Here is a 25,540-nt window from a genome sequence, read left to right on the forward strand (position 1 = left end):
ATGTACATTAAAATGCATTTTAAAATATTATCAATAGTGATAAATGTGTTTGGTATTTACAATGTGCCATGCACTGCGTTAAATAATTTATATAAATATTCTTATTCTCAGAAAAATGATTATTTTGGAACATACTTTGAATATCCTCATTGTTGGATAAAACTGAATCTTGGAATTCAAGTAACTTGTAATTTAAAGAGATATTAAAATTTCTACACATTAGTATTCTTTCTGAAATGTGTGATTGATCATGACAATCACTACAAAATTATATTAGAGATCACAAAATTCACTATATTCAATGTAATACATATTGTGAAATAACTAACACCTATTTATAACATAAAAAATTATAACTTTTGTCTGTATATTACTTGAAATTAAGTGTACCAATAACAATATAGTAACATGGTATAATATTTTGTACTTTTAAACCGAGGCTTTAATGTATAATGAATGTGCTAAAATGCTCTCCCCATTTGTGGAAAAGCAAGAGAGCTAGTTTTTAAGTATTTCTTTCACAGATACACTGTTCAGAATTAATCACAAGTTTTTACATTTTGTAAAATATCTTTTATGTTATCTTTTACAGTTATATTCAATACAGAAACACATTTTACCACAGGACATGTTATACATACAGTATGCATCATAATTTATTGAATGGGGGAGCAGAAAGGAAATAAAAAAACAAAGAAGCAAACAAATACCCTTTTCCGAGTCTTCTCCTTCAGGAAAGGCCGGATCACGGTATACAGGGCATGGATATACCATGGTTGGTTGACAAAATGAATTCCTCCAAATCGTGCTGGGAAACTATCCTAGAGTAACATGGCGGGGGAAAAAAATCAAAACACGCTTTAAAACACTGAGAAGGTTTAGGGAAGGCCGTATGGTATACAAATTTGTTATTCTGCACACTTAAATGATTATCTGCATAGCTAAGGAGAAGAAAGAAGGAAGAACCTCACTGCAATTAAACATTGTAACTTTCATACAGAAACTGAAGCAATATGTAATAAAGCACATCTTTCTCAAGAATAGGTTGTTGATAGGAATTTCAGCATTTTTAGGAGTGCCACGTTTTAAGCCTGCAAACTGCTAACAGTCATTATAGACCAAGAAATACAAGTAAAAGACTTTAGAAATTTGTCAAATAATGAATCTATGTTAGATAAGTGTATATTAAAATGTACTTAAATTAAAATGTTTTATTAAATTTCAATGTAGTTATCTATAATGTGAGGATGGTCAGATATCAAAACTCACTTTATTCTCTTTATTTTATTACCAGCTTTACTATAAACACTTTCCTTTCCTTATTCCAACTACCAAAAAAAGGAAACATGCTTAAGCAAAATTAAAACCTGGAATTGTAGTGTAAGAAATTTGCACTTGCATTTTGCCAAGTTAAAGGAAAGTCAAACCCTCTGAGCTCACCCAACAGGAGGAAAACGGGGCTATCACAAAGCCAGCCTCTCCTTCAGCAAGAACTCAACCATGTAAGGTCTGCATCTGAAGCGACATAGAGGTATTTTCCTCCTTTCTGTGACTAAATAGGTGCATCTCAAGTCCACCCCAAAATCTGAAGAGAATCCTTAAGCCAAATAAATTACAACATTTGACAGTGCTACGGATTCCATGTAAATGGACCTAGATTTTGCTACTGGTTCAAAATTCCATGCTGAACTGACTACAAAAGTCTCCTTTAGAAAACTGTACCACTAGAAGTGTCTCTCGAGTGGCATCATAATAATTGGCCTACATCTAGATTCTACTGGGAACATAAACAGGAACAAAAGAAAAGAAACTGAAATAATTGTAGATCTATTTTCTTAATTTAAATTTTCTCTTGAACAAGATTCAAAAGATTTAAAAACATGCATGGTGTAACATCATTAAATTATTTTGTTTTTAGGGGACACTTATGAGCGTTAGAAATTAATTAGTGATTTTATATATTGATTTTTAGAGTCAACAAACATTTTTTCTGCAACGAAATTTCTATCTTCGAGAATAACACACTATGAAAAAACCACAGTACTTCAAATAATAAATACATTCGTAAGCTGTGTCTTGTTTTATGTCAGTCTCTTACTTCTTTTATAAATTTGTAGCTTTCATTCATCAAGAGTATTACAAAACAGAAATGAATCAGGTAGAAATGCAGACATAGTGTCTTTTAATTTTTTTTATTTTTATTTTTTCAGCTAAATATCCTTTTATTTTCATATGAAAAAATACATCTGACTTCCACATAGCAGGTTACTTTTAAAAAAATTTTTATTGGAGTATAGCTGCTTTACAATGTTGTGTTAGTTTCTTTCTACTGTACACAGGCATAGAGAACAAACATATGGATACCAAGGGGGAAATGGGGGGGGATGAATTGGTACATTGAGATTGACATATATACACTATTGATACTATGTATAAAATAGATAACTAATGAGAACCTACTGTATAGCACAGGGAACTCTACTCAATGCTCTGTGGTGACCTAAATGGGAAGGAAATCCAAAAAAGAGGGGATATATGTATACATATATGATTCATAGTATCTTTTAAAATTATGACATTTTTATACATAAAAAGAAGATAAATAATGTATATACAATAAAGAGAATACTAATATGTGCCCTCCACTCAGCTTAAGAAGTAGAATATAGTTGGTAACCTTGAAGATCACTGTATTTATATATTCTTTCACTTTCCCCACATTTAAAATTTTCACATTGTATTTCATATATAAGCATTTCTCTTGCTTATCTCAATATTTTATATTTTATTTTATAAATGTTATAAATATAATATTTATTATTTTTACTTTGCATATTTTATTTTTATATTTTTGCTATATATATATATATATATATATATATCCCTTAAAACATACTGTTAAGTTTTTTAAGTACTTAAACTTTATAAAAATGTCATAGTGAATGTGGTCGCGTAAGTGTTTTTGCGGTTCGTTGTATTTGAAATTTAAACATGTTGTGCATAGCTATAGTTCATTGTCACTGTTGTATAGCATACCATTGTATGGAACACCACAGTTTATTTTCTTCTGTCCCTGCACGTTGTTTTCCAAATTTTTGGTTTGTTTTGCTATCACCAACACAGCTGCTCTGCAGACTTCATTCTCAGACGTGTCTCTTGTGCATGTTCAGGTGTACGTGCAGGGTATTTATCTCAAAGTGTTAACGTTGAGTCATAGAGTGTATACAGTTCAACTTTACAAAATTGTTAGGAGCAAACTGCACCAGTTTATACTCCTCTTTCCCCCAGTAATGCAGGAAAGTTCTGGCTGCTGCACATACTACACTTGGTATTATCCATCTTTCTAACTTCTGCCAATCTAGTGGGTGTAAAATAGATTCTCATGACACTTTAATTTGTTAGTTGCTTGGTCTTTGCTCATTTTAATTCCATCATTAATAACATTGTTTGATAACATAACCATTTTACACAGAGGTATTTTGTTTCTGGGTCCTTGGGGGCCTGAATTTGTTATCTCTGCTGATCTTGTTCATGATATCTTGTTTATGGTGGATCATATTTGGCTAATATTAATCCTTGGGAATCCTGAAAGAGCTAGTTTGAGGATGCTTTTCTCCCGACAAGATCTATATTAGCTCCTACCAGGTTCTATCCCTGGATATGGGAGAGGCAGAGAGGTTCCTTAAACGTTTCCTGGCCAGCAGGGATTTTCCCAGCACAACCTTTCCCTGAGGATGCAGCACCTGGAGGAATGCAGGTTCTCACATCCAGTCCCCAACTTGCCCTCAGTGTGTGCAGGCCTCACATCTGCTCCTGCCCACCGTGCACCCCCAGCAATCATTACTCTCCAAAACTCTGGGTTCCTACAGTCAACATTGGCCTCCAGAACCACTCAAGCTTCCCTTATTCTGTTTCTTTCCAGTAGACTCCATGTGCTTGTCTCTGTTGGGACTTGTTTTATGTTCACCAGAGTTCAGTAGAGCATCTAGACATATTTTCATTGTGATTTATTCAACATCTTGGTGCTTCATGGCAGGGAGATCTTTAAGAATTTTTAACCAACAGCACTACCTAAAGCAGAACTACTTAGTACACTTTTAAAATATACTCCTGAGTGAGCATTTGATCTCTAGAACAAAACTGAATGAACACCAGCTATCAGGTTTTTAAGCCAGAAGTCTTAGCTCAGTGATTTTTAAACTTTGAGAACCACTTGAAGGTCATGCTTCCTCTACTGTGAACAAAGAATATACACGTGTAAACACATAACTTACACATGATGCCATGGATTCCTTGGACACAGCTTTGGATACAGAATGACTTGGTCAGTACCAAATCACAACTGAGACAGTGTGAAAGAGAAAGGAAAGTACTGACTTTGCAATCAAGTAGACCTAGGTTAAAATTCTGACTTAACACTCTCTGTGTTAAAAAGGTATCAAAGTATCAAAGTCCAAAACAAGGACATAATACTTGATTCCTTCCTTTCCTCATTGTAATATCACTCATTGCCTTTCTCTTTTTCTTCTCCTTGTGGTATTACCATTATACACATGGTACACCTTTTGTAGTTGCCCTGCAGTCCTTGGATATTCTGTTCTGTGTTTTTTTTCCCTTTGTTCTCTTTGCATTTCAGTTTTTGAGGTTTCTATTGATATATCCTCAAGCTCAGAGATTCTTTCCTTAGCTGTGTCCAGTCTACTAAAAAGCCTATCAAAAGCATTCTTCATTTCTGTCACAGTTTTTGATCGCTAGCATTTCTTTTTGGTTCTTTTTTAGGATTTCCTCCTCTCTGCTTACATTGTCCATCTGTTTTAGCATGCTATCTAGTTATCCATTAAAGCCCTTAGCATACTAATCATAGTTTAAAATTCCCAGTCTAATAATTCCAATATCCCTGCCATGTCTCATTCAGATGTTTACCCTGTCTCTTCAAATTTTGTTTTCTACCTTTTTTCAGTTATGACTTATAATTTTTTCTTGATAGCCAGGCATGATGTACCAGGTAAAAGGAACTATTGTAAAAGGCCTTCAGTAATAAAATGGTAAGACGTGGGGGAAGGTAAAGCATTCTATAGTCCAGTGGATTAGCTCTTGGGCTTTTAATGATCATGTGCCTCTGGACTGTTAACTCACAAGTGTTTCTTGATTTTTTTTCTCCCCGCTTGGGTGGAACAGGATGGCTAAAGTACCTGGAGTTGGGTATTTGCCTTTTCCCATGTGGAAGACTAAAGTTGGGAGTTTCCCTCCCCCGCAGGTCAGTTAAGCTCTAATAATACCCCAGCAGGTTAGGCTCTGGTTACCTGGTTTCTCCTGAGAGCAAGCCTTGGCGAGTAGAGCAGAGTGCTACGGCATATGTAAAAATGGTTCCTTTTCCCTCCTCCTGATGCAAACACAAGGGGATTTTTCTCAAATATTTACTGGGAGAACTTGGTCAAGATCCTGGAGGTAAATCTCACAAAAGTGTGGAGGGCCCCCCTATACCTGCCCCTCTCCCTGGAGCTTTTAACTCTCTGCATTTTATACAATGAGCCTCCAGCAATTCGTCATTAACAATTCAGGTTGTCCTTCCCCAGATTGGCTCCCACGTGGGTTTCTGGTCATGACTTTCTGCCCCAATAAGCCAAGACTCCCTGTATTCACCTGTTTCTCTAATCTTGGGGGGTAGGGGATTGCCCTGTGTCCTCACACCACTTTTATAGATCTAAGAATAGTTGTTGATTTTTCAGTCTGTTCAGTTTTTTCCTTGTGAGGACAGAGTGGTGACTTCCAAGCTGTTTATATTAGGAACTGGAAACCAGAAGTCTGATCCCCTTTATTTCTGATCACACCTCAAGTCTTGCAGTATTTATGCCCCCACCTCTGTGTAGCTTCATATTTTCATATTCACCTTCCATATGATGCCAATGTGATCATAGTAAAATCCAAAACCCACTACCTCCATTCCACTCCTTAGTACCATGTCACTTCCCCCCATCCCCTTCATGTCTGTTCATGTTCACATGTTGTTTTATAACTTGTTGATTCTGTTCCTTCCCATACGCATCCCTCCCTTTTTGTATCATGTGCTCTTACTAATCCCTTAAGAATTAGCTCAGGCAATATCATTTCCAGGAAGCTCTTTTGATCCTTTTCCTGACTTCTCATCCCACTGCTCTCACATAAGAGCCCATCTCTACCATCACAGTGCCTAAGTCCATCACTGCACTTGCCATGAGATACTAAAATTGTCTCTATTTATCTGCCTCCACTACTAAATTGTGAGCTCTTTGAGTGCAGAGGTTGTGTGTTCCATATGGTCTGTTGGTGCTGGACCTGGCATCCATTTCCACGTACTTCATGCCCCACCTAACAGAGCAGGGGATGGAAGGCTAAAACAGGAATCTGTGTTAGCTAGGGTTCTGACTAGGTGAGATCTGTCAATGAGATGCACTTGAATAGGATGTAAAGGACTAAAGGGAGGCAGCAGTCACCTTCCTGTGCAATGACAGCTGCTACGCAAGCTCTAGAAGAGCAATTGTTTACAGTGGTATCTGCATACCACCTTCCACTTTCTAGTTACCACATTTGGAAGGTAAAAGTCTGCTGGGACATCAGCAGTTAAGAGGGTGAAGACATCAGTTTCTTGACCTCTGAATCACATCTGCAGGGTTGTGACCTCAAAACCAAGAGAGCAGTCACGATCCTCCCTAATTTTCATTCCTCCTGCTCTTCCAATGAGGTCTTAAGCACTCACTCACTGCATTTAAATCCATTTTTCCTTGAACTATCTGGAGAGATTTCTGCTCTGGGCACTGAATGCTGATCCAGACTGTGTCTGATTCATCCTTATACTCCCAGCATTTTGAAAACCTGTGTATGTGTAGGTGTGTGTAAGCTAGACGAATATTTATTAAATGAAATAGGTTCTGATATTTATTATTTAAGTAAACTATTTATATTCTCTGAGCTACAATTTCTTTATCTGCAACATGGGAACGATATTTAACAGGACTGCTAATGGCTCACCATTGGTGTCACTCATTGAGCCCACCTTCTTGGTGCTGAGCTACCACATTAACTCCCACTTTACACATGTGGAAATGACCATGGTGGTAATTTTATGACATAGTTTATTGGGCAATTGTTTGGCCCTAAATAACACTACATAGTACAAAATAATAATCAAAATATTAAGAATATACAGTATGTTGATCATTGGCTCTGGCCACACTGCTCTTCACTGGAGACAAGGAAATAAGTGCTTTGCAATTAGTGAGAATATAGCCAAAATGGGCTGAAAAGAGTTAATAGAATTTCTACCTTCCAAAAGCTTTTGCCAATTCACCTACTTCCATTCATTTTTCCTTGAGCAGAATACTTTGTGCTTGAGGTACAGATTGTCTGGTCTGAATTCTTCAGTTAATGGAAACTTGACCCGCCAAAGCTCTAGTGGAATTCAGCATCTCTCCAAGCCGCTGCTGCCCACAAACTCAAATAATTACCCTTCTTTGGGAGGAGATGGATTTGGAAGTACTTCCAGCATGTAATATGTGGGTTTCCTTAAGAGTTGACTGCCATGGCAAACAACTGCAAAACGAGCTCAATCAAAGCAAAGCCTTGATCTTCTCCTCATTGGCATATAAGCACTATGGACACAATAGACTTTGGCACCATGGGGAATCATATAGAGGGGTAAACATATTTATATCTATCAAATATACATAAGAGAATTATTCACATATTTCTAGCAAAAAAAATACGTTTGCCCTAAATATCTAGCTATTCAAGAAAAAAAAATTAGAGAATCTGAACGATTAGCATGTAACTCAAGTTTTTAACTGATTTTGATGAAATATAAAAATTGTGTATTAAGATTAATACTACTATGAGTAAATTGTCAGATTTGAGAACATGAATCAATATAGTTTCTGTTGTAATTAAAGTTTGAGGTCATAAATGTGAGGAAAATGAACTTTTCTATTATTACATCACAACTCTGGTCTTGTTTCACAAGTAAGACTGTCTAGGACTCCTAAACCAGACTGTCTAGGGTTCCTCAGCTTCTTCTTAAACTTATCAACTGGGTTTAAGAATTGTCCTCAATGTGAACATAGGCAAAAATTGTATTTGTAACTCACCCATTCAGAATTAAATCTATTTGGCCTTTTTTAATGTTTGTTTTTCTTTTCCTCTTTTCTTGCACTACTTGTAGCACTTAGTTTCAACTACTATATGCGCTATGGCAAAATGCATTTAGTGATAAATTGTAGCACCAGCACCTAGAAATTACACCTTTAATTCCACAACTCTACCTCTGAAGTTATACTAGGATCAAAAATATTGGACTATTCTTTTATGATGCTTTTAGTATAAATATAAAACACGCTTTTTGTAGAAATTTTGAACACAAAATAAAATATAATTTTTAAAATGTCACTCATAACCTTACCACCTAGAGACAAAAGCAATACTCTAAGCATCTTGGGGTATGCCTCCATTTCTTTTCAGTTATGTTTTATATAGATGACATGAAACTCTAACAGTCTGAAATTATGATAATAGATTTTTTTATAATGGCTCATATGTGTGCAACATATACAATATCACTTTCTCTAAAAGTATGAGTAGGTATAGAAAGTAGGTGATTATTGTAGCAGTTGGTACTACTGGTTCCTTAGGTAGGATCAACATTAGCTTCCTTCAGATATGTTCAGACTTCTTAAGATTGGTCTGCTTTGATAGCTAGTGGGAAGCAGCCACATAGCACAGGGAGATCAGCTCGGTGCTTGGTGTCCACCTAAAAGGGTGGGATAGGGCGGGTGGGAGGGAGACACAAGAGGGAGGAGATATGGGGATATATGTATACATATAGCTGATTCGCTTTGTTATACAGCAGCAACTAACACAACATTGTAAAGCAATTATACTCCAATAAAGATGTTAAAAAAATAAAAATAAAAACTTTGAAAAGAAAGCATAAAAAATATGCAATCAAAAGATGAAGAGAAAAAAGATATGAAAGATGGTGTTAAGTAGTTATTAAGAATATGATGTTATTTGTATAGATTTTATGATATTTGTGGTATGTGTCAGCTTCTTAAAATGTCTAGTTTATAGTGATTCATTTCTTCATTATGAGTAAAATTTCATCTTGTATCTGAAAAACAACAAAAAAACCCGATTGGTCTGCTTTGACGTGCTAACCATACATGTTTTGCTAAATATGTATACTGATGGTGTTCTTTCTAGATGGTAAAATAGTATTTTAATACCTCACATCCATCTTTTAGAATGTTGTATTAGCTATTTGTCTACATGTTGTACCCATCTTCAGAAGGTTAATATTCCTGAATGAAATCATCTTTGTTCTAGTTCCAAAGCCCTGCTCCCATTCCCAACTCTAGCACCCTGCGTAGTGTCTGAACTGAACTGAAAAGAATGGAACTATAGTTGTGATCCCATATATTTAGTGTCATCAGTAGTGGACAGACAGATCCAGGCAAGTCATTCAACTGCATTCACAAGGGAAACAACAATTTTTACCAAAACATTCTAACTAGTGCCTTCTGCCAAACTGTAAGAAGACAGACAGGAAAGTATTTAATTATCAGCTAATTGGTATGTCTTTTTCTGTGCCTGTCTCATAACTTGTAATAAGCCATATGTAAATGAATGTAAATGACATATTGAAAACAAAGAATCTTGACCCTGGTATGGAGATAAGAGAGTTTACATTGAAATTGTACACATGCAGGAGGATGCTTCATCTCCATCCTCTTAACTTCGAACTGTCCCTTAAAACCTCATGCTCTCCAGGTAGGCATCAAATAAAGGAACTTAGATGGAAAAAATTGTGTAGAAACAAAATTTCACCAAAAAGAAGTAATTGCTCTGATATGTAGGGAAACAATAATGATTAGCATTTTCTACAACCAGTTTGTTTAACATTTAGAGTTTGTCATCAGAGAAAAGAGAAAAAAATAAGCGAATGGTTGGTAAAATGACTAGTGAATTCCTGTTTCAGGAAACAAGTCAGCCTTCAAAGATATATCACATTGTATTTCAAAATAAGCACTTAGCAAAGCTTTTTATTTGATGAGCAATCTCTGAAACAAAATGCCTGTAAATTACAGATTTAAATTTTTATGATTCCTCAGAAAACAGTGTCTTAATTTTAATAAGTGTTTGAAGAAACATGGATTAACCATGATGGATCATTTAAAAGAGTGATGAATAGGATACATTAATTTCCCATTAATAAGTGGCACTCTTTTTAGAATTAAAATTTTTTGAGGTATGAATATATTTTGAAACGATTTTACCCTTATAAAGGTTAAAATCTTAAATCCAAATACACACTAAAATATAGATAACTTTTTAGGTTAAATTTTTAAATTTGAAAATTGATGTTCTTAGATTTTCATTTGCATACTTTACAGTATCTGTTTGTTTTAACATCTCTGGCAAAACGTCAGCTATTGTTTAAAGTGTCTATCATGAATACAAGTGTGTCAACATGAATTTCTATTAAGGGTGACCAACAGAATGTGCTCTACCCAAAGGCAAATGCATATCATTTACGACATTTCTATTTTAAAAAATAGCCACTTTCCTTCATCCTATATGCATCAATATTTGGCTAAAGAAGATTTTATGGCACCAAGACTCCTAATAAATGTCTCTTTTGCCCTGTCACTCTCCTTTTATAAAATTCAGTTCCCATTATAGAGATATGCTAGCTTTGTTATTTTTCAGTTTTGTCTGAGGGTGTTCTCTGTTTTGTTTTTTTTTTAAGTTAATTTGAAATGACGCCCCACTGCAATGATGTTGCCTGATATTCTCCTTTCTGGGGAACATAAAAGAAAACTCAGAGGGACTCAATGGGGGGCTCTATCGTCTCAATGCAAATAACTAGGAAAACTGCTATAGGATTCTAAGGTATTAAATTATCATGTCCTTTAAACTGTGAGTGGACATGTGCTGTAGGGAGAGCAGGTCTCACACCAACATTTTGAAGGCAGAGGCATTTGACTGCATTGCTTTGGTGATTGCTTGGACTGAGAGAGTTTTCCAACTTCCACTCCAGAGGACTAGGAGGAAACTTCTCTGGGTCACTCAGAACCCAGTGGTGGCCAAGGACTGCTCCAGCTCACAAAGCTACAGGCCTAGAGAAAAGGAAGGAGTGATCCTTTCCTCATCCAAGACGGCACATGATTATCATCTGCTCACATGAAAATGAGAATTTTGTAATGTTCTTATTGTTGTAATTTTAATGTAGACCATCATTTCCCAATTTTTAATTTTGTTATAAAAATCTTAAATACAGTATAGTTGGCTTGCCTAAATCTACAAAGAATAACCTCACTTCCTCTCTCACCAGTAAATTATCACTTGTAAATAATGGTTATACACTAATTCCACAGGAAAAAACACAAATGTTATTCCATTTTTTCCTATTCCTGTTATGTTTCAAACACATGTATTGAGGTAATCCATAACACTCTTGGCTTCTAGGTGCCAGGGATAAATCCACGTACCTATTAGGTAAATGTCTCTGTCAGCAAAAGTATTCCTGTCCCTCCCTCCCAGCCACTTAATCAGAATTATTAAATAGACCAGAGGGATTACTATGGGGAGAAAGCCTACGAGAGTACATTATGACTATATGATGAGGGTCTCTGAAATTTGTGGGCTGGAACTGTCTAATCTTTCTCAAAATCTCAGGTATATTCTAATTCCAGACAAATCACTGTTTTATTATTGTGTTCTTGTGCCTATAGTTGATCATCTGGTGTTGGTTAACTTTGGTTCAAGTACAACCCTTCCCATCCTGTGAGGAACCCTGGAACACAATGTTGGTACATTACAGTGGATAAATCCCTATACCAAGATAAAACTCTCAAATTACACTGGTGACACAGTGACATCAACTTTGCACATGGAAGGGTATGTCTGAGTCTTGAGTACAGTAAAATACAGACAACCTAAGGTGGGATATTATATAAAATATTCCTCCTCGAAAGAGCACTACCTAGATAAAAAAGTTTCTTAAAGTAAAACCAACACTGAAAATTAATTTGTAGCATGTTTAGTCATCACATAACTGAATGAGCAAGAAGATCTCACTTTCATGAGCAAAATAAGTTGGTATTCTCCCCAGCTATTTTTTCTGTCAGAGAAGGTTGAAAACAGATTGAAACAGATCACAGCAACAGAGCCTTGACATGAAGACACAAGACTTATTTAAGTTAGTCTCTGCTGGTGTGTGCCTGGTACATGCGAGAGGTGAGACAGCCAAGAGGACAGGACACAAAGCCATTCTCACACCTCTTCACAATCCATGAAGTACCAATTTCAATCAACTGTAACAGCAGGAGAGAACCCAAAGTCAAAACTACCACCTTATAAAAACACTAGGTTCTTTTATTAAAACTGGACACAAAGCAAAGTTAACAGATAATTGTGCCATTTCTAATCAAAATAGAATATATAGTAATTTTCTATGACCTGTACCTTGAGTCTTGTGGCTTCAGTCTATGTGTTAGCTGCAGCAAGACAGCCTTACTTTTACCCCCAGCCAGTATATCAATAATGAATTAGGTCTCCCACTTGACTTTTAAACTACTTTAGTAACACACATTCAGAAGTGCTGACGTTCTCATATTCAAAATTGCCAAAGGGGAATGAAGCAGCAGAACTTCAGCCAGAGGAATTCAGAAGAGCAAATTATAAAAATAATTAGGCAGAAGTCCTTAAGTGAATATTTCAGGATACTCCTGCCTACATCAGGCAGGTGAAACTGGCCAAGGTTGTTTGTAATGGTGAAACTCAGAGCTGCAAGGGTTTGGCAAGACAGGATCTGTCATATTCTGTTAAGGAAATAGAAATTGGTGAAACATTCCTGAAAGAAACCTCAAAGTATGTACTTTATTTCCCCTAAGACCATTTCTAGAAATAAATTATAAAGAAATTATCATTAATTGGGGCAAAATTTTCTGTACTTGAATGTTTTGTACATATTTTGTAATGAGGAAAACACTGGAAGCAATTTAAATTTATTTAACAAAAGAATGAATAAATGAATAGTATATTTATAATATATAATACTAAAGAGCCATTGAAATGGCATTTTCAAAGAATTCTTAATAACAGAAAACAATAAAAATATAATATTAGGCAGTAAACCAGGAAAAATCTTTATTTTAACAAAGAATATAAAAGAATTAGAAATATACATCAAATATTGGCCTGGTTAACTCTGTGTAATAGAATACTAGATGACTTTTATTTTATTCTTTGTATATTTTATATTTTTTAAATGTTCCGAAATGACCATACACCACACACACACACACACACACACAAGCATACACACACATATACACTTAGAGAAATATTTTTTAAAAATCAATACAAAGACAACACAGAACCCTAAGCATTGATTAATGCTAACAAATAGTTACTGAAAACTGCTCAAGCCTAGGAAACGTAAGGGGAATACGAATGAAGCAGAGTCCTTACTTTGAAGGAATTTATATTCTGGTAAAGAGAATAAGTAATGTAAACCAAGGAAAGATAATGTTCGCAAAATGTTCTAAGGTTTAAAGGAGAGAAAGGATGACAGATTGAACAGAAGTTGGAATGATGAGGAAAGAACTCCCAAAAGAGGTAGTATTTGGAATAAATCTTAGGGTGTCGATGAGAATCTGGTCGCTGTAGATGAGGCAACAGAGTGAGTGGAAGAGAGCATCCCAGAGAGAAGGAGCGGTGGGGCTAGACACGGGGAGACGGGGCCACCCTCGGGATCCAGTTGCCAGGACTGTTCGTCTGGAGTTGAAGGTAAGTGTGAAGAAGTGTTGGCAGCACAGCTGAGAAGACGGTTTTGCAGGCCACCTGAACCATCCAAGCTGTCTCACAGAAGAGTTCGTGTGCACCTTGCACTAGGTCTCCTTGAGAAGAGTGGCATGTTGCAGTTGTGCTGGGGGAACATTAACCTAGCAGGGTTGTGTAGTTTGTTATGGAAATTTGACATTTTAATATTTATGTTTTAGTGCAACCATTTTAACGTAGAGACATTCTGTCTCAGGTTAAAAATAAAAAACAACTAGAGTGTTAGTTTTGTCGTTTTGTTTTTTAATGACCAAGTGATGTGTGACACACACATCCATCCACCAGGTCCTCCCATCATGCTCACCTACCACATGCTCACCCGCAGCAGGGATAAGGTGGTGAGGGTTAGGGATGGGATGGGGCTGGAGTAAGACTTGGGAGCCAATGGAGATAAGGATGGAATAAGAGTCCTGGGTGTCTCTGGTGCACATTTCTTGGAATATGAAACAGTGATTTTTATGTTTTCACCTGCCCAATTCGTTTGATGAAGCCTTGCAAAATATCCTACTTTGGGCTTCCCTGGTGGTGCAGCGGTTGAGAATCTGCCTGCCAATGCAGGGGACACGGGTTCGAGCCCTGGTCTGGGAAGATCCCACATGCTGTGGAGCAACTAGGCCCGTGAGCCACAACTACTGAGCCTGCGTGTCTGGAGCCTGTGCTCTGCAACAAGAGAGGCCGCGATAGTGAGAGGCCCACGCACCGCAATGAAGAGTGGCCCCCGCTTACCACAGCTAGAGAAAGCCCTCGCACAGAAACGAAGACCCAACAGAGCCATAAATAAATAAATAAATAAATAAAAATTAAAAAAAAATATCCTACTTTACTTGATTTCAAGTAGGGAGAAAGGGAGGATGGACACATGAGGTCAAGCCTATTAGCACTATGCAGGTAACAAAGCTGAATGTGAGTCATATTAAGGTGTTAACTATAAAAGGAAAACAAGATACACTCGTCAGAAATATGGTGAATACTGAAGAGGGAGCCTACAAGAGAATGGCTGAAAGTAGGCTGGTACATTTTAATCTTGGTTAGTTGAGAAACCACTACTTGTACTAGAAACTGAAAGAGGAAAAGGATTATATTTGAGGGGAAGTGTGATATGTCAAATTTCAAGTGGCAGTAGGCCATGTGGCGATGTCCCCAAGTTTGGATAGCTCAGACTGGAGTAGAGATATAGAAAAGCAGAAACAGAGCAAAAAATGGAGATTCATGAATACACTGAAAAACATTTTAAAAGGCTACAGACACCTGTAAATTTTAAAATGATAATAATACACATCTGTCTCCCTAATTGAAGTTCTTGACCAATATCATGTTGCCGGCATTGGAGAGAAGAGGTCACTGAAGCCAGTGTGATGTTTTCCAATCATTTGCCAGAACATTTTTAGCTCTACCAACTCCTTCCAAGACTATGTGGTGTCCATATGGATGGTGAGGCAGTGGATTATAAAGATAGCTTGAGAGGTTCTAAAGATGTTCAGGCACGTGTCCTTCAAAGAAGCACATATAAAAAACAGCACGGCCGAGGCTCAGGGTGTAGGCAGCCCCTCTGTCTGACACTGCTAATGAGGAGCTCCCATTCAGTCTCTGAATGTCTCCTGCAAGGCCAGGGGTAAGGAGGATGATGTCTCAGTTTAGCTAATCTGGGAATATTTACGTTCTCTTACCTGTTAGTTTTACAACAGGAAGGAAGCAAGGGTGTAGCTTGGGATGGTCACCCCCCTCCGCCTTCAAAATCTGAAAACTTGTAATGAATGTACCTCTAAAAAAAAGAAATTCTAATTCAATGCTTCAAAGATTTTTACCGTGCTTTCCTTGTGTTTATTACAAAATCAAAGATACTTATCGATTTTGGTCAATTTGAGAAGATTCTAATTAAACCTACAGGAAATTCATGTGCGCTGTATAGGATTCTTCTTCCTTTTGCTTTACCTTCTGTGACTTTATTGGCAGTAATAATCATCCAAAGCTATTCCCTGGAAGTTTGCCTTCACATTGCTGCAAAGTCCTCCTCCAAATAAAGCTCCTTGGGAAGCTGTATTCAACAAGCTGTTGTACCATGGTGCATTTCATCGGAGTGGAGATGTCAAAGATTGGCACTTACTATCCCCCCATAGCATTCCTATGCACTCAAGGCCTCCTTGAGTGCACAGGAACTGGAGAGTTCATATTAGTCTTTGGTCTGCCAATTTGCATGAACAAGATATGGAAGCATCTTTATTTGTCCAAGCATTCATATCAGGGCAACCACACACATCTGTAGTCTTTCTTTCCATAATCTCTGTCATGGTATATACATAAAAAATAAAATAAAATTCTAGCCCAGCCACATAAAGTTGCAGAAAATCCTCAAGAAAGCACAGATTTCCTGAACAAAGAAATGTTATTTCCAATGATTGCTGTATGCATGGATGTATGTGTTTAAGAAAGCTCCGTAGCTTCAACCTCTTCCTTGCAATTCATAAGTAGAAGAGATTGCATTCCTTGACCTTCACCTGCCCTTGAAGGGAACACAACAATTCTGAACTAGTGACAAAGCTGGTAGATATCTGTTTTATATAACGTGTAAATCTGACTGGGGCAATGCATGTCATTTTAAAAATTGAAGTATGTGACATATTTAGGCTGATATTTTGTTCTGTGTAATTTTTAAAAACTCACTCTCTAATCTTTAGAATAGTCCATGGCTCAACCATGAGTTACAATTTAGGTGGATTCCAGAGATTTTGGAGACAAAACACAGACAGCTACACCTTTTCTCCAACTTCAACACTCTCCCCACCCCATCCATGTAGTTTGTCATTGGATCAGGTCTTGATCATATTCCTTTTTTTCTGTCATCTACTTACAATTCCTTTAACATGGGTCTTATCTGTGTTCATGTATGTACATATGTATGTATTTGATGGAAAGCTCCACATGAAGTTTTATGTATTAACTCTAAAAAAATAACCCCCACCTTTAGGTAAAGTCATCAAAAAATTCCTTTACAAGTAAATATTACCAAAGGGGTAGATTTTACTTTAAAAAGTGTTGCTTGGTGGGCTTCCCTGGTGGCGCAGTGGTTGAGAATCTGCCTGCCAATGCAGGGGACACGGGTTCGAGCCCTGGTCTGGGAAGATCCCACATGCCGCGGAGCAACTGGGCCCGTGAGCCACAATTACTGAGCCTGCGCGTCTGGAGCCTGTGCTCCTCAACAAGAGAGGCTGCGATAGTGAGAGGCCCGCGCACGGCGATGAAGAGTGGCCCCCGCTTGCCGCAGCTAGAGAAAGCCCTCGCACAGAAATGAAGACCCAACACAGCCATAAATAAATAAATAAAATAAAATAAAATATACTGGGGACTGTTCAAGACCCTGGGGTTTAAAAAGTGTTGCTTTTATCTCTCCAATAGTCTCTGCCATATAGATCTGATCAAAAACAAAACAAAACAGCAAAAACTATTCTACTTCTTTCAATGATGCAAAATAAAAACGTTATTCTGAATGTTATTCTATGGTCTTCTTCAAAAGAGGTAATAAAAGTTTATTTCTCATTCAACAAGTATTTATTGTTTTAAGTATACATTGACACGATGTTGGTGGTGAGATCCAGACTCTATAATATTTTCACTTTTTTCACTATTCAGAAGGTACTTGTATCTATCTATTTACTCACTGATTTCTAAATTTTTAATTATAGACTCACAGGAAGCTGCAAAACTGAAAGAGGGACCCCCTGCACCACTCCCCCTTCCTCGCCCAATGGAATATTTATACAATCCACAAAGCTTACTCAGATGACATCAGTTTTACAAGTACTCATTTGTGAGTGTGTTTGTATGTACTTCTATGCAATTTGTATCATCTGTGTAGCTCACCACATTCAAGATTCAGAAATGATCTATCACCACAGGGCTCCCTCCTGCTACCCCTCGAGAGTCACACCCAACCTGACCCCAATCCCTCACCTCTGGTAACCATTAATCTGTCTTCCATCTCTATAATTCTGTTATTTTGAGAATTTTAGATACAAGTAGAATCATACAGTATATAACCTTTTGAGACTGGCTTTTCTCATTTACATAATGCCCTTGATATACTTCAAACTTGTTGTATGTAGCAACAGTCATTTTTTCCTCTTTTTATTACTAAGTAGTATGCCATGGTACGGATGTACCATCATTCGCTCATTTTAGGACATTTGGGTTGTTTCCAGTTTGGGGCTATTATGCTAAGAATATTTGTGTGTAGGGTTTTGTGTGAACGTAAGTTTTCATTTATCTGTGATAAGTGCTCCAGAGTGAAATTGCTGGGTGATATGGTTGCATGTTTAGTTTTATAGAAAACTGCCAATTGTTCTTCAGAATTGCTGCAGCATTTTACATTCCCACAAGCAACGTATGAGAGATCCGGTTTCTCTGCATCTTTACCATCATTTAGTATTTTCACTGTTTTTATTTTAGCATTCTGGTAGGTATATACTGATATCTCATTGTGGTTTTAATTGCATTTCCCTAAAGGCAAAAATGTTGACCATCTTTTCACATGCTTATTTGTCATCTGTATATCCTCCTCAGTGAAATATCTGTTCATTTACTTTGCTCATTTTATTATTGGAGGTTTTTTCAAATGTTGACTTTTTTTTTTTTTAATTATTTATTTATTTATTTATTTAATTTATTTATGGCTGTGTTGGGTCTTCGTTTCTGTGCAAGGGCTTTCTCTAGTTGTGGCAAGTGGGGGCCACTCTTCATCGCGGTGCGCGGGCCTCTCACTATCGCGGCCTCTCCCGTTGCGGAGCACAGGCTCCAGACGCGCAGGCTCAGTAATTGTGGCTCACGGGCTTAGTCGCTCCGCGGCATGTGGGATCTTCCCAGACCAGGGCCCGAACCCGTGTCCCCTGCATTGGCAGGCGGATTCTCAACCACTGCGCCACCAGGGAAGCCCCAAATGTTGACTTTTTAAGAGTTGTTTGTTTCCTAGATAAAAGTTCTTTCTCGGATATGTGGTTTGCAAATATTTTCTCCTTGCTTGTAGCTTGTCTTTTCATCCTTTAAACAGGGTGTTTCACAGAGTAAATATTTCTTTAATTTTGATGAGGTTCAATTTGTTTATTTTTTTCTTTTATAGATTGTGCTTTCAACATCAAGTCTAAGAAACCTTTTCCTAGGCTTAGATCCTAAAGATTTTCTTTGATTTTTTAGAAGTTATAGTTTTGTGTTTTACATTTAATTCCATAATCCATTTTGAGTTAATTTTTGCATAAAGTTTGAGGTTTAAGTCAGGATTCATTTTTTTGCCTATGGATGTCCAGTTACTTCCTGCATCATTTGTTGAGAAAGCTATACTTCCTCCACCGAATAGCTCTCACATTTCTGTTAAAAACCAGGGCATATTTGTGTAAGTCTATTTCTAGGTTCTCTATTTTGCTCCATTTTTCTGTTTATCCCTCTACCAGTTCAACATTCTAATATTTATATCTAATATTACTGTGGCTATATAAATTTGACACAAAAAGAACAAAATCTACTTCTTCTCAAGATGTAAATTAAAACTATTTTCCAAATATATCACTATGTTGTTCTCTGAAACATAAATAAAAGTTGATTTTTAAGGAAACAATTCCATCCCTAGAAAAAGCTGAAAATTAACTTGCCATTTTCTACCTTTCAATTTCATGAGCCAAATAATGTTAGTTTGAAATGTTTCTGTTAAAGCAAAAAAAGATTACTATGCCAACATGAAAAAAACAAACCCCAAACCTGAATAAAAAATACATATCTAAAGGTTGAGAAAAATTACTAGGAAAAAATGTACAACTGAGAAATAATTAATTTTTTAAGAAATTCTGACATAGATAAAGAAACAACAGACAACAAATAAAACTTTGGTGTTTATGATATACAGAATGCCCATAGCCTCTTGGACAAGTCTGTCATTACATGATCTTAATTTTATAACTGAGAAAACTGAGACACAGAAAGTTTAAAAATTTAAAGGATTAAAGTTCTAATCAAACTGTTGTTAGTTAAGGTGAGCATGGACTCTACCATAGTTTCAAATCTACTTCTTAGTCCACTCTGATATAATTTTTTGTCTATTAGTGAGAAAGAGACCAAATTTTGAATATTAGAGTTAAGTATTGTACTAAGAAAATACTGCACATACTCCTGTAGCAGTGACACTGCTTCAGTCACTCTACAGCCAACACACACCTTTATCATTTTCTTAGTTTAAGCAAAAAAGAGCGTCACATGTTATTGATGATATATGTATTTAAGGAACACTCGTTAAGCCCCACTTTTTGCCATTCCCTTAGTGATGGTGAGTAAGATACCATCTCTCCCACCCATGGATTTTGCCATTTAGTTGAAATAAAAATGTTATATTCTATGTTTTACCAGAGAGCATTTTGGTGGCTTACAATGATGCAAAACTTTATTTTAAAGTAAATGAGTAGTTTCTGATTTAAAATGACAGACTGAGCATGTGCATTTGCCTCCCTTACTCCTGAGACTTCATTAAAATGATGGGAAAGGCAATTTTTTGAGAAAATGAAACCATAAATAGTGAGCGGAGTGGAGAAAAAAAACATGATCACATAAATTATTTCAAAGCATTTTTAGAATAGTTGAAGGATTTAAAAGTCTAATGAATAAAACAGAGGCAATATAGATGGGCATGAAAACAAGAAGAAAGATATTTTAAACAAGAAACAGTAGATTTAAACCAGGAATTCACTGAAAAACAATACAGGATGATAGTCATGTAGCAAAACTAGAAAGCAATTAGACAAATTAGAAGAGAATATTACTGGGCTAAAAGAAAAATGATTTTTAAAGGAATAAAAAGAATTTCATGAGTAAATATTATGAAAAGACAACTATAAGATACTGGCAGTGAATAGTGGGAAAAGGTCTTTTACTTTAAGTTATAAGTTCTTTTCTTTTTTATGAAGAAGTAAATATCTTGATATAATATTTTTAAATGGAGTTAAGTATAAAAGAAGGAAAAATAAGACCAAGATTCTCAATAATGAGACTAATGCAGTAAGGTATATGTAGTACTAGTTAGTACAGATATATCCCTGGGTGTTTTAGCAGCAGAATTTGAAGTTATAATCCCTGAAAATCTTCTGGAAATAGTCACTTAGAAGTTCATCAGATTTGTGAGTAGACATGTGAGCTGGAATTAGAATTGGCATTTGCTTGTGAAAACAAGCAACTTTTAGAGGTGGCCTAATGGAGACACCTAACACAACAGAAATTCATCCTTCCCCTACTCTGTGACGAGCTGAATGATAACCTTTCAGGCAGGATTAAGATTCTCCTTAGAAAATGATTTCACCCCCGTCCTAATGCGTAGCAAGCAAAGTAGCAGTTAAGGCCCTCGGATTTACTCCATCTAGCTTGGCAGAGCAAGTTTTAGTCTCAGATATTAACGTGAAGAAGAAAGCATGTGCTGTCATTTGGATCTGCCCACCTTGGTTCCACTCCAATACTACCTGGACAGCAAAGTCCAGTTTGGAGCTATGAAAAAAAGACAAAGGGAAGCAGATCTAAAGAAAATGTTACTGAAGACAGGGCTGACCTTTACGCTTAGCTAGCAGGGAGTGAGCAATTCTCTAAGCAGTCATATATGAGTCTGAAGAACATATAGTTTTAGGTGGCATAAAGCTTGACTTCAACATGACTCGTTCCTGCTTCTCTCTCCCATAGTGCTGAGAACATTAAAACAGAACCTGAGATAAGGTTCTTGGATAACTGGGACTCCACTGGAGATTAAATATTACACAAAGAATTCAAGAATCCAGTCTCTTATCTGTCTCTTATAATAGCTCCATAAGACCAGAGATGACATCAAAGACCAGAGAGAGATCAAAGATCAGACACAGATAGAATTGAACAAGAAAAGAACTAAATGTACACACTTTTATTAACAGCCTATTTAAAAGCCTATTTCAAAGAAATAAGAAAAAAAATGACATAAAAGGAGACATTGGGATATTATAAGGCAAGAGTGTGATGGTGATAAACTGTAACTTCCTGCCTTTTTCCAGTCAGCATTGCAGAGCTGTGACAGAGCTTTGACTCGGCTCTCTGTACGGCTCGCTAAAGGTCTGGTGTACAGAGGTTATGAGCATTTCACTAAGTAAGTATGATGCATCTTCAAGTCCAATAGCCTTCTCCATGTAAGACGATTCATGAGAACTATTCTCACAGTAGTTTTAACAAAAACTGCCTCATCAATCTGTGTTTTAATACACAGGTTCCTTGCTACCTGTGAATTCCATCATCAGACAGTATTTGCTGTAAGTACAGTTGATGATATGCTTAAGTGAACCAACAGCATGTTGCAATTGTTACAGTGTTTCCCTGTTTAACCCATCCTTTATAACAGGTCCACTAGACTTTCTATTAAAATATACTTTTCCTGTTAAGTCAAAAACTTGATAACAGGTCCTTTATAACAGGTCCACTAGACTTTCTATTAAAATATACTTTTCCTGTCAAGTCAAAAACTTGACTGATCACCCACAGAAAAAAATTTGAACTCTAGAGTAGCATTCATGACCTTATACTATTGGTATCAATTAACTTTTGCAACCTTATTTCCTACTTTACTTTTTCATGAATGCTAATATACAACTAAATTAATCTACTTGCTAATACCCATCATGTACATCATGTACATATTCATCTCTGTTTTTTCCCCTAACTGTCCCTCAGCATGTAATGCTTTTAACGATGCATTTCCCTTCTCTCAAAATCCTTCCAGGGCCTTCTACGGATACCTTTTTTCTTAATCCTTTCCTTAAGTAAAATATAACTGCCCTTTCCTTTCTCCCTCTTTAGTATGTTATTTGCACTTTTACAGAGCATTTGCGATTTTAAGTTAACATCATCTTTGGCTATTTAATAATATACTATTTAATAATATACTTTACTAATGGTGGGAAATATTTGCCACACTGATCCAAACACATGTGGAGTAATTATTTTTTTACTTGGGGATAAACTGGAAAAAAAAATGTTTTGAATTTAGAAGAAGGAAACTAGAATGATACACTATTTAGAAACTTGGTCATGAGAGAAAGGATGGAGGAACAGGCCATTGGTATTTGGAGAAGAAAATCATAAAATAAAAAATATCAGATAGCTCCAAATGTGCAAACGGACAGCACTCTATGTTTTTGAAATATTGTTATGTAAAGGGCCAGGTACTAGGTGCAGTAACATTGATCCTGTCTTCATGAGTTGGTATAAGGACCAATGGGTGCAAGATTCAGAAGCAGATTTTAGCTGAATTTAAGAAAGAGCTTTGTTGCCAAACTCAGAGATGGAAAGGACTGCCTTTTGAGGTGCTGTGCTAGCAGGCTCAGATTGTGTATAAACGGAAGCTGCAGAATCATCTCTTAAGACTACCACAGAAGTAATTCTTACATAAGATGGCTTGTGTGACTTCTACGTTTCCTTCAAATGCTAAGATTCTAAAGGTTCTAGCCACGTCTACGCTAAGCTTTTCATGACAGCATCTGACATAGAATGTGCTCCTGTGTTGTGTACCTGCTGAAACTAATTTAGATCTATATAGAATGGTCAAGAGCCCAATACAGAATGACATAAAATGCCAAGAAATAGCATCCTAATTAGATACGAAAGATCACATTAGGTTGCTCTCTGTTATTTTAATACTTGGTTTTCCATTCACTTGTACTTAGTATTAGTCTAGAAAGTCTACAGGAAAAAGAAGAATCTAGTCATGAATCTGTAACCCTTAAATATTTAAAATATGTGAATAGTTGTTTATAATTTACCAACATTTGATCAGATTTTAGAAGAAAATTAATTCATTAAAAAGTCTTATAAAACAGAATGCGCTTTTTTGTACATTCAATATCATAAATACAATTTATCATCAGATCTTGAGCAAATGAAAGTATAAACCTTTTCAAGAAAATCTTTTCCACAAAGGCTTTACCATGAGTAACAACTAATGTAATTTTTTAAGAGTATCTTTTTTTTTGAATTTTATTTTATTTATTTTTTATACAGCAGGTTCTTATTAGTCATCCATTTTATACATATTAGTGTATACACGTCTATCCCAGTCTCCCAGTTCATCCCACCACCCCCTACCCCTGCCACTTTCCCCCCTTAGTGTCCATATGTTTGTTCTCTACATCTGTGTCTCTATTTCTGCCCTGCAAACCAGATGGAATTCTAATTCAGGTCTCAAACCGCTGTCTCGTCAAAACCTCTGGTTTATTTCATTTAAGGTAAGCCTGACAAGCTCCGGGTCTATGGACCATGCCAAAACCCTTACTTGTTGTCTGTTCAAAGAGACCATTGTGAGCAAAGACATGGGCTGGGGGAGAGTGTCTGGTGACTAGATCATGTTTTAGAAAGACAACTGTGATTACCACGTCCATGTTGAGGAGGAACTGGACAGGGTCCAGTTGGAGGCAGGGCCACTGATTTATCTTTGGAGATAACAAAGGTGAGAGGTAACACAGATTTAAAGGAGGATAGGAAAAAAATGTGAATCGGAAAGGACACAGACAAAAGTACCCTCCCCTTCTTTTTCATATCACTTGGCCTGAACTAATGCGGACTTTCAGCATCTCTGGGCTGGATTGCTATAAAATTGTCTCGTAAATTCCCACTTTTCCAACTTTTTTCTTTAAGATCATCCCACTCAATAGATATTGGTGGGCTGAAGTCATGAACAAATGAATTACATCACATTAGTTTTTCAATTGGCCATTTTCCATGATTTGTTCTCTGACTTAAAATACTCATTGATTCTCCAGTCTTCATAAAATACAGTTTAAATTCAAAGTCCATCCCACTTTGACCTCAACCTATCAGATTTCTCCAGTGTATCTTTCTTGCCTACCTTACATCAACTCGTCACATGAGACTGCCTAGACTTATAACATATCCAAAATGCAATGTATGAATTTTCGCTCTATACTTAGCTGCACTGTTTCCCTCCCTATGCGTCTCTATATACCAAATCATGTCATCTTTGAAGACATGCTCAATCTTTAACTCTTACATAAAACATTTATAGCATTTTAGTCCACACACCACAACTCCTTCTTCTGAACTATTAAACAATTTCTGTCTGTAAAAATTTATTTTGCCATTTATAGAACCAATTTTAATAATATAAGGATATGACTGGTAGGCAGAAATAAGATGTACTGTTTAAAAGCATGATTGTCTTTATAAGGTGTAATTTATGTCCACTTTCTGTCTTTTACTTAATTCATCGATGGCTATCTTATTCAGATTTGCATAAAAATGTTTTTAAATGGGGCTTATTGATGGCTGTTTAACAATTCAACTTCCTTCTTTTCTCCTACCAAACACTGGTTAGTTCATACCTGGTATATTAGCATAATATTTTGGATTATATATCAGCCTGGTAGCTTCATAAAACAGGCTTTTTAAAGCATGTCTGATCTTTAACTCCGAAGCATATTTACATTTCCACTGACTCTGTTTTCCTAGGTCTTACTGTAAATTTCCTTTGTGGTTCCCAAATGTGACCCATCACAGCTATATGTGTTAGCACTGCATAATTTTCTTAAGATGAGCAGCTGCAGCTGCCTGATTCTATTAATTTTCTCATCAGACTATGTTAATATCACTTTAAAATAGAAGCTAACCTTTTTAACAC

At 36.4% G+C, this 25,540-nt stretch overlaps 1 protein-coding gene across 3 annotated transcripts in view; it reads right to left on the reverse strand.

Moving 5' to 3' along the window:
• Positions 1-25,540, reverse strand: part of CLVS2 (clavesin 2) — a 65,865-nt gene that overhangs the window by 12,962 nt on the left and 27,363 nt on the right. For all 3 annotated transcript variants that reach the window (XM_059941959.1, XM_059941960.1, XM_059941962.1), the window contains one exon: positions 711-821. In XM_059941959.1, coding sequence (XP_059797942.1) covers positions 711-821 — 111 coding nt within the window. The remainder of the gene's footprint in view (positions 1-710; positions 822-25,540) is intronic.

Source organism: Balaenoptera ricei, chromosome 12, assembly GCF_028023285.1.
Source record: "Balaenoptera ricei isolate mBalRic1 chromosome 12, mBalRic1.hap2, whole genome shotgun sequence".
NCBI classification, from domain to species: Eukaryota; Metazoa; Chordata; class Mammalia; order Artiodactyla; family Balaenopteridae; genus Balaenoptera; species Balaenoptera ricei.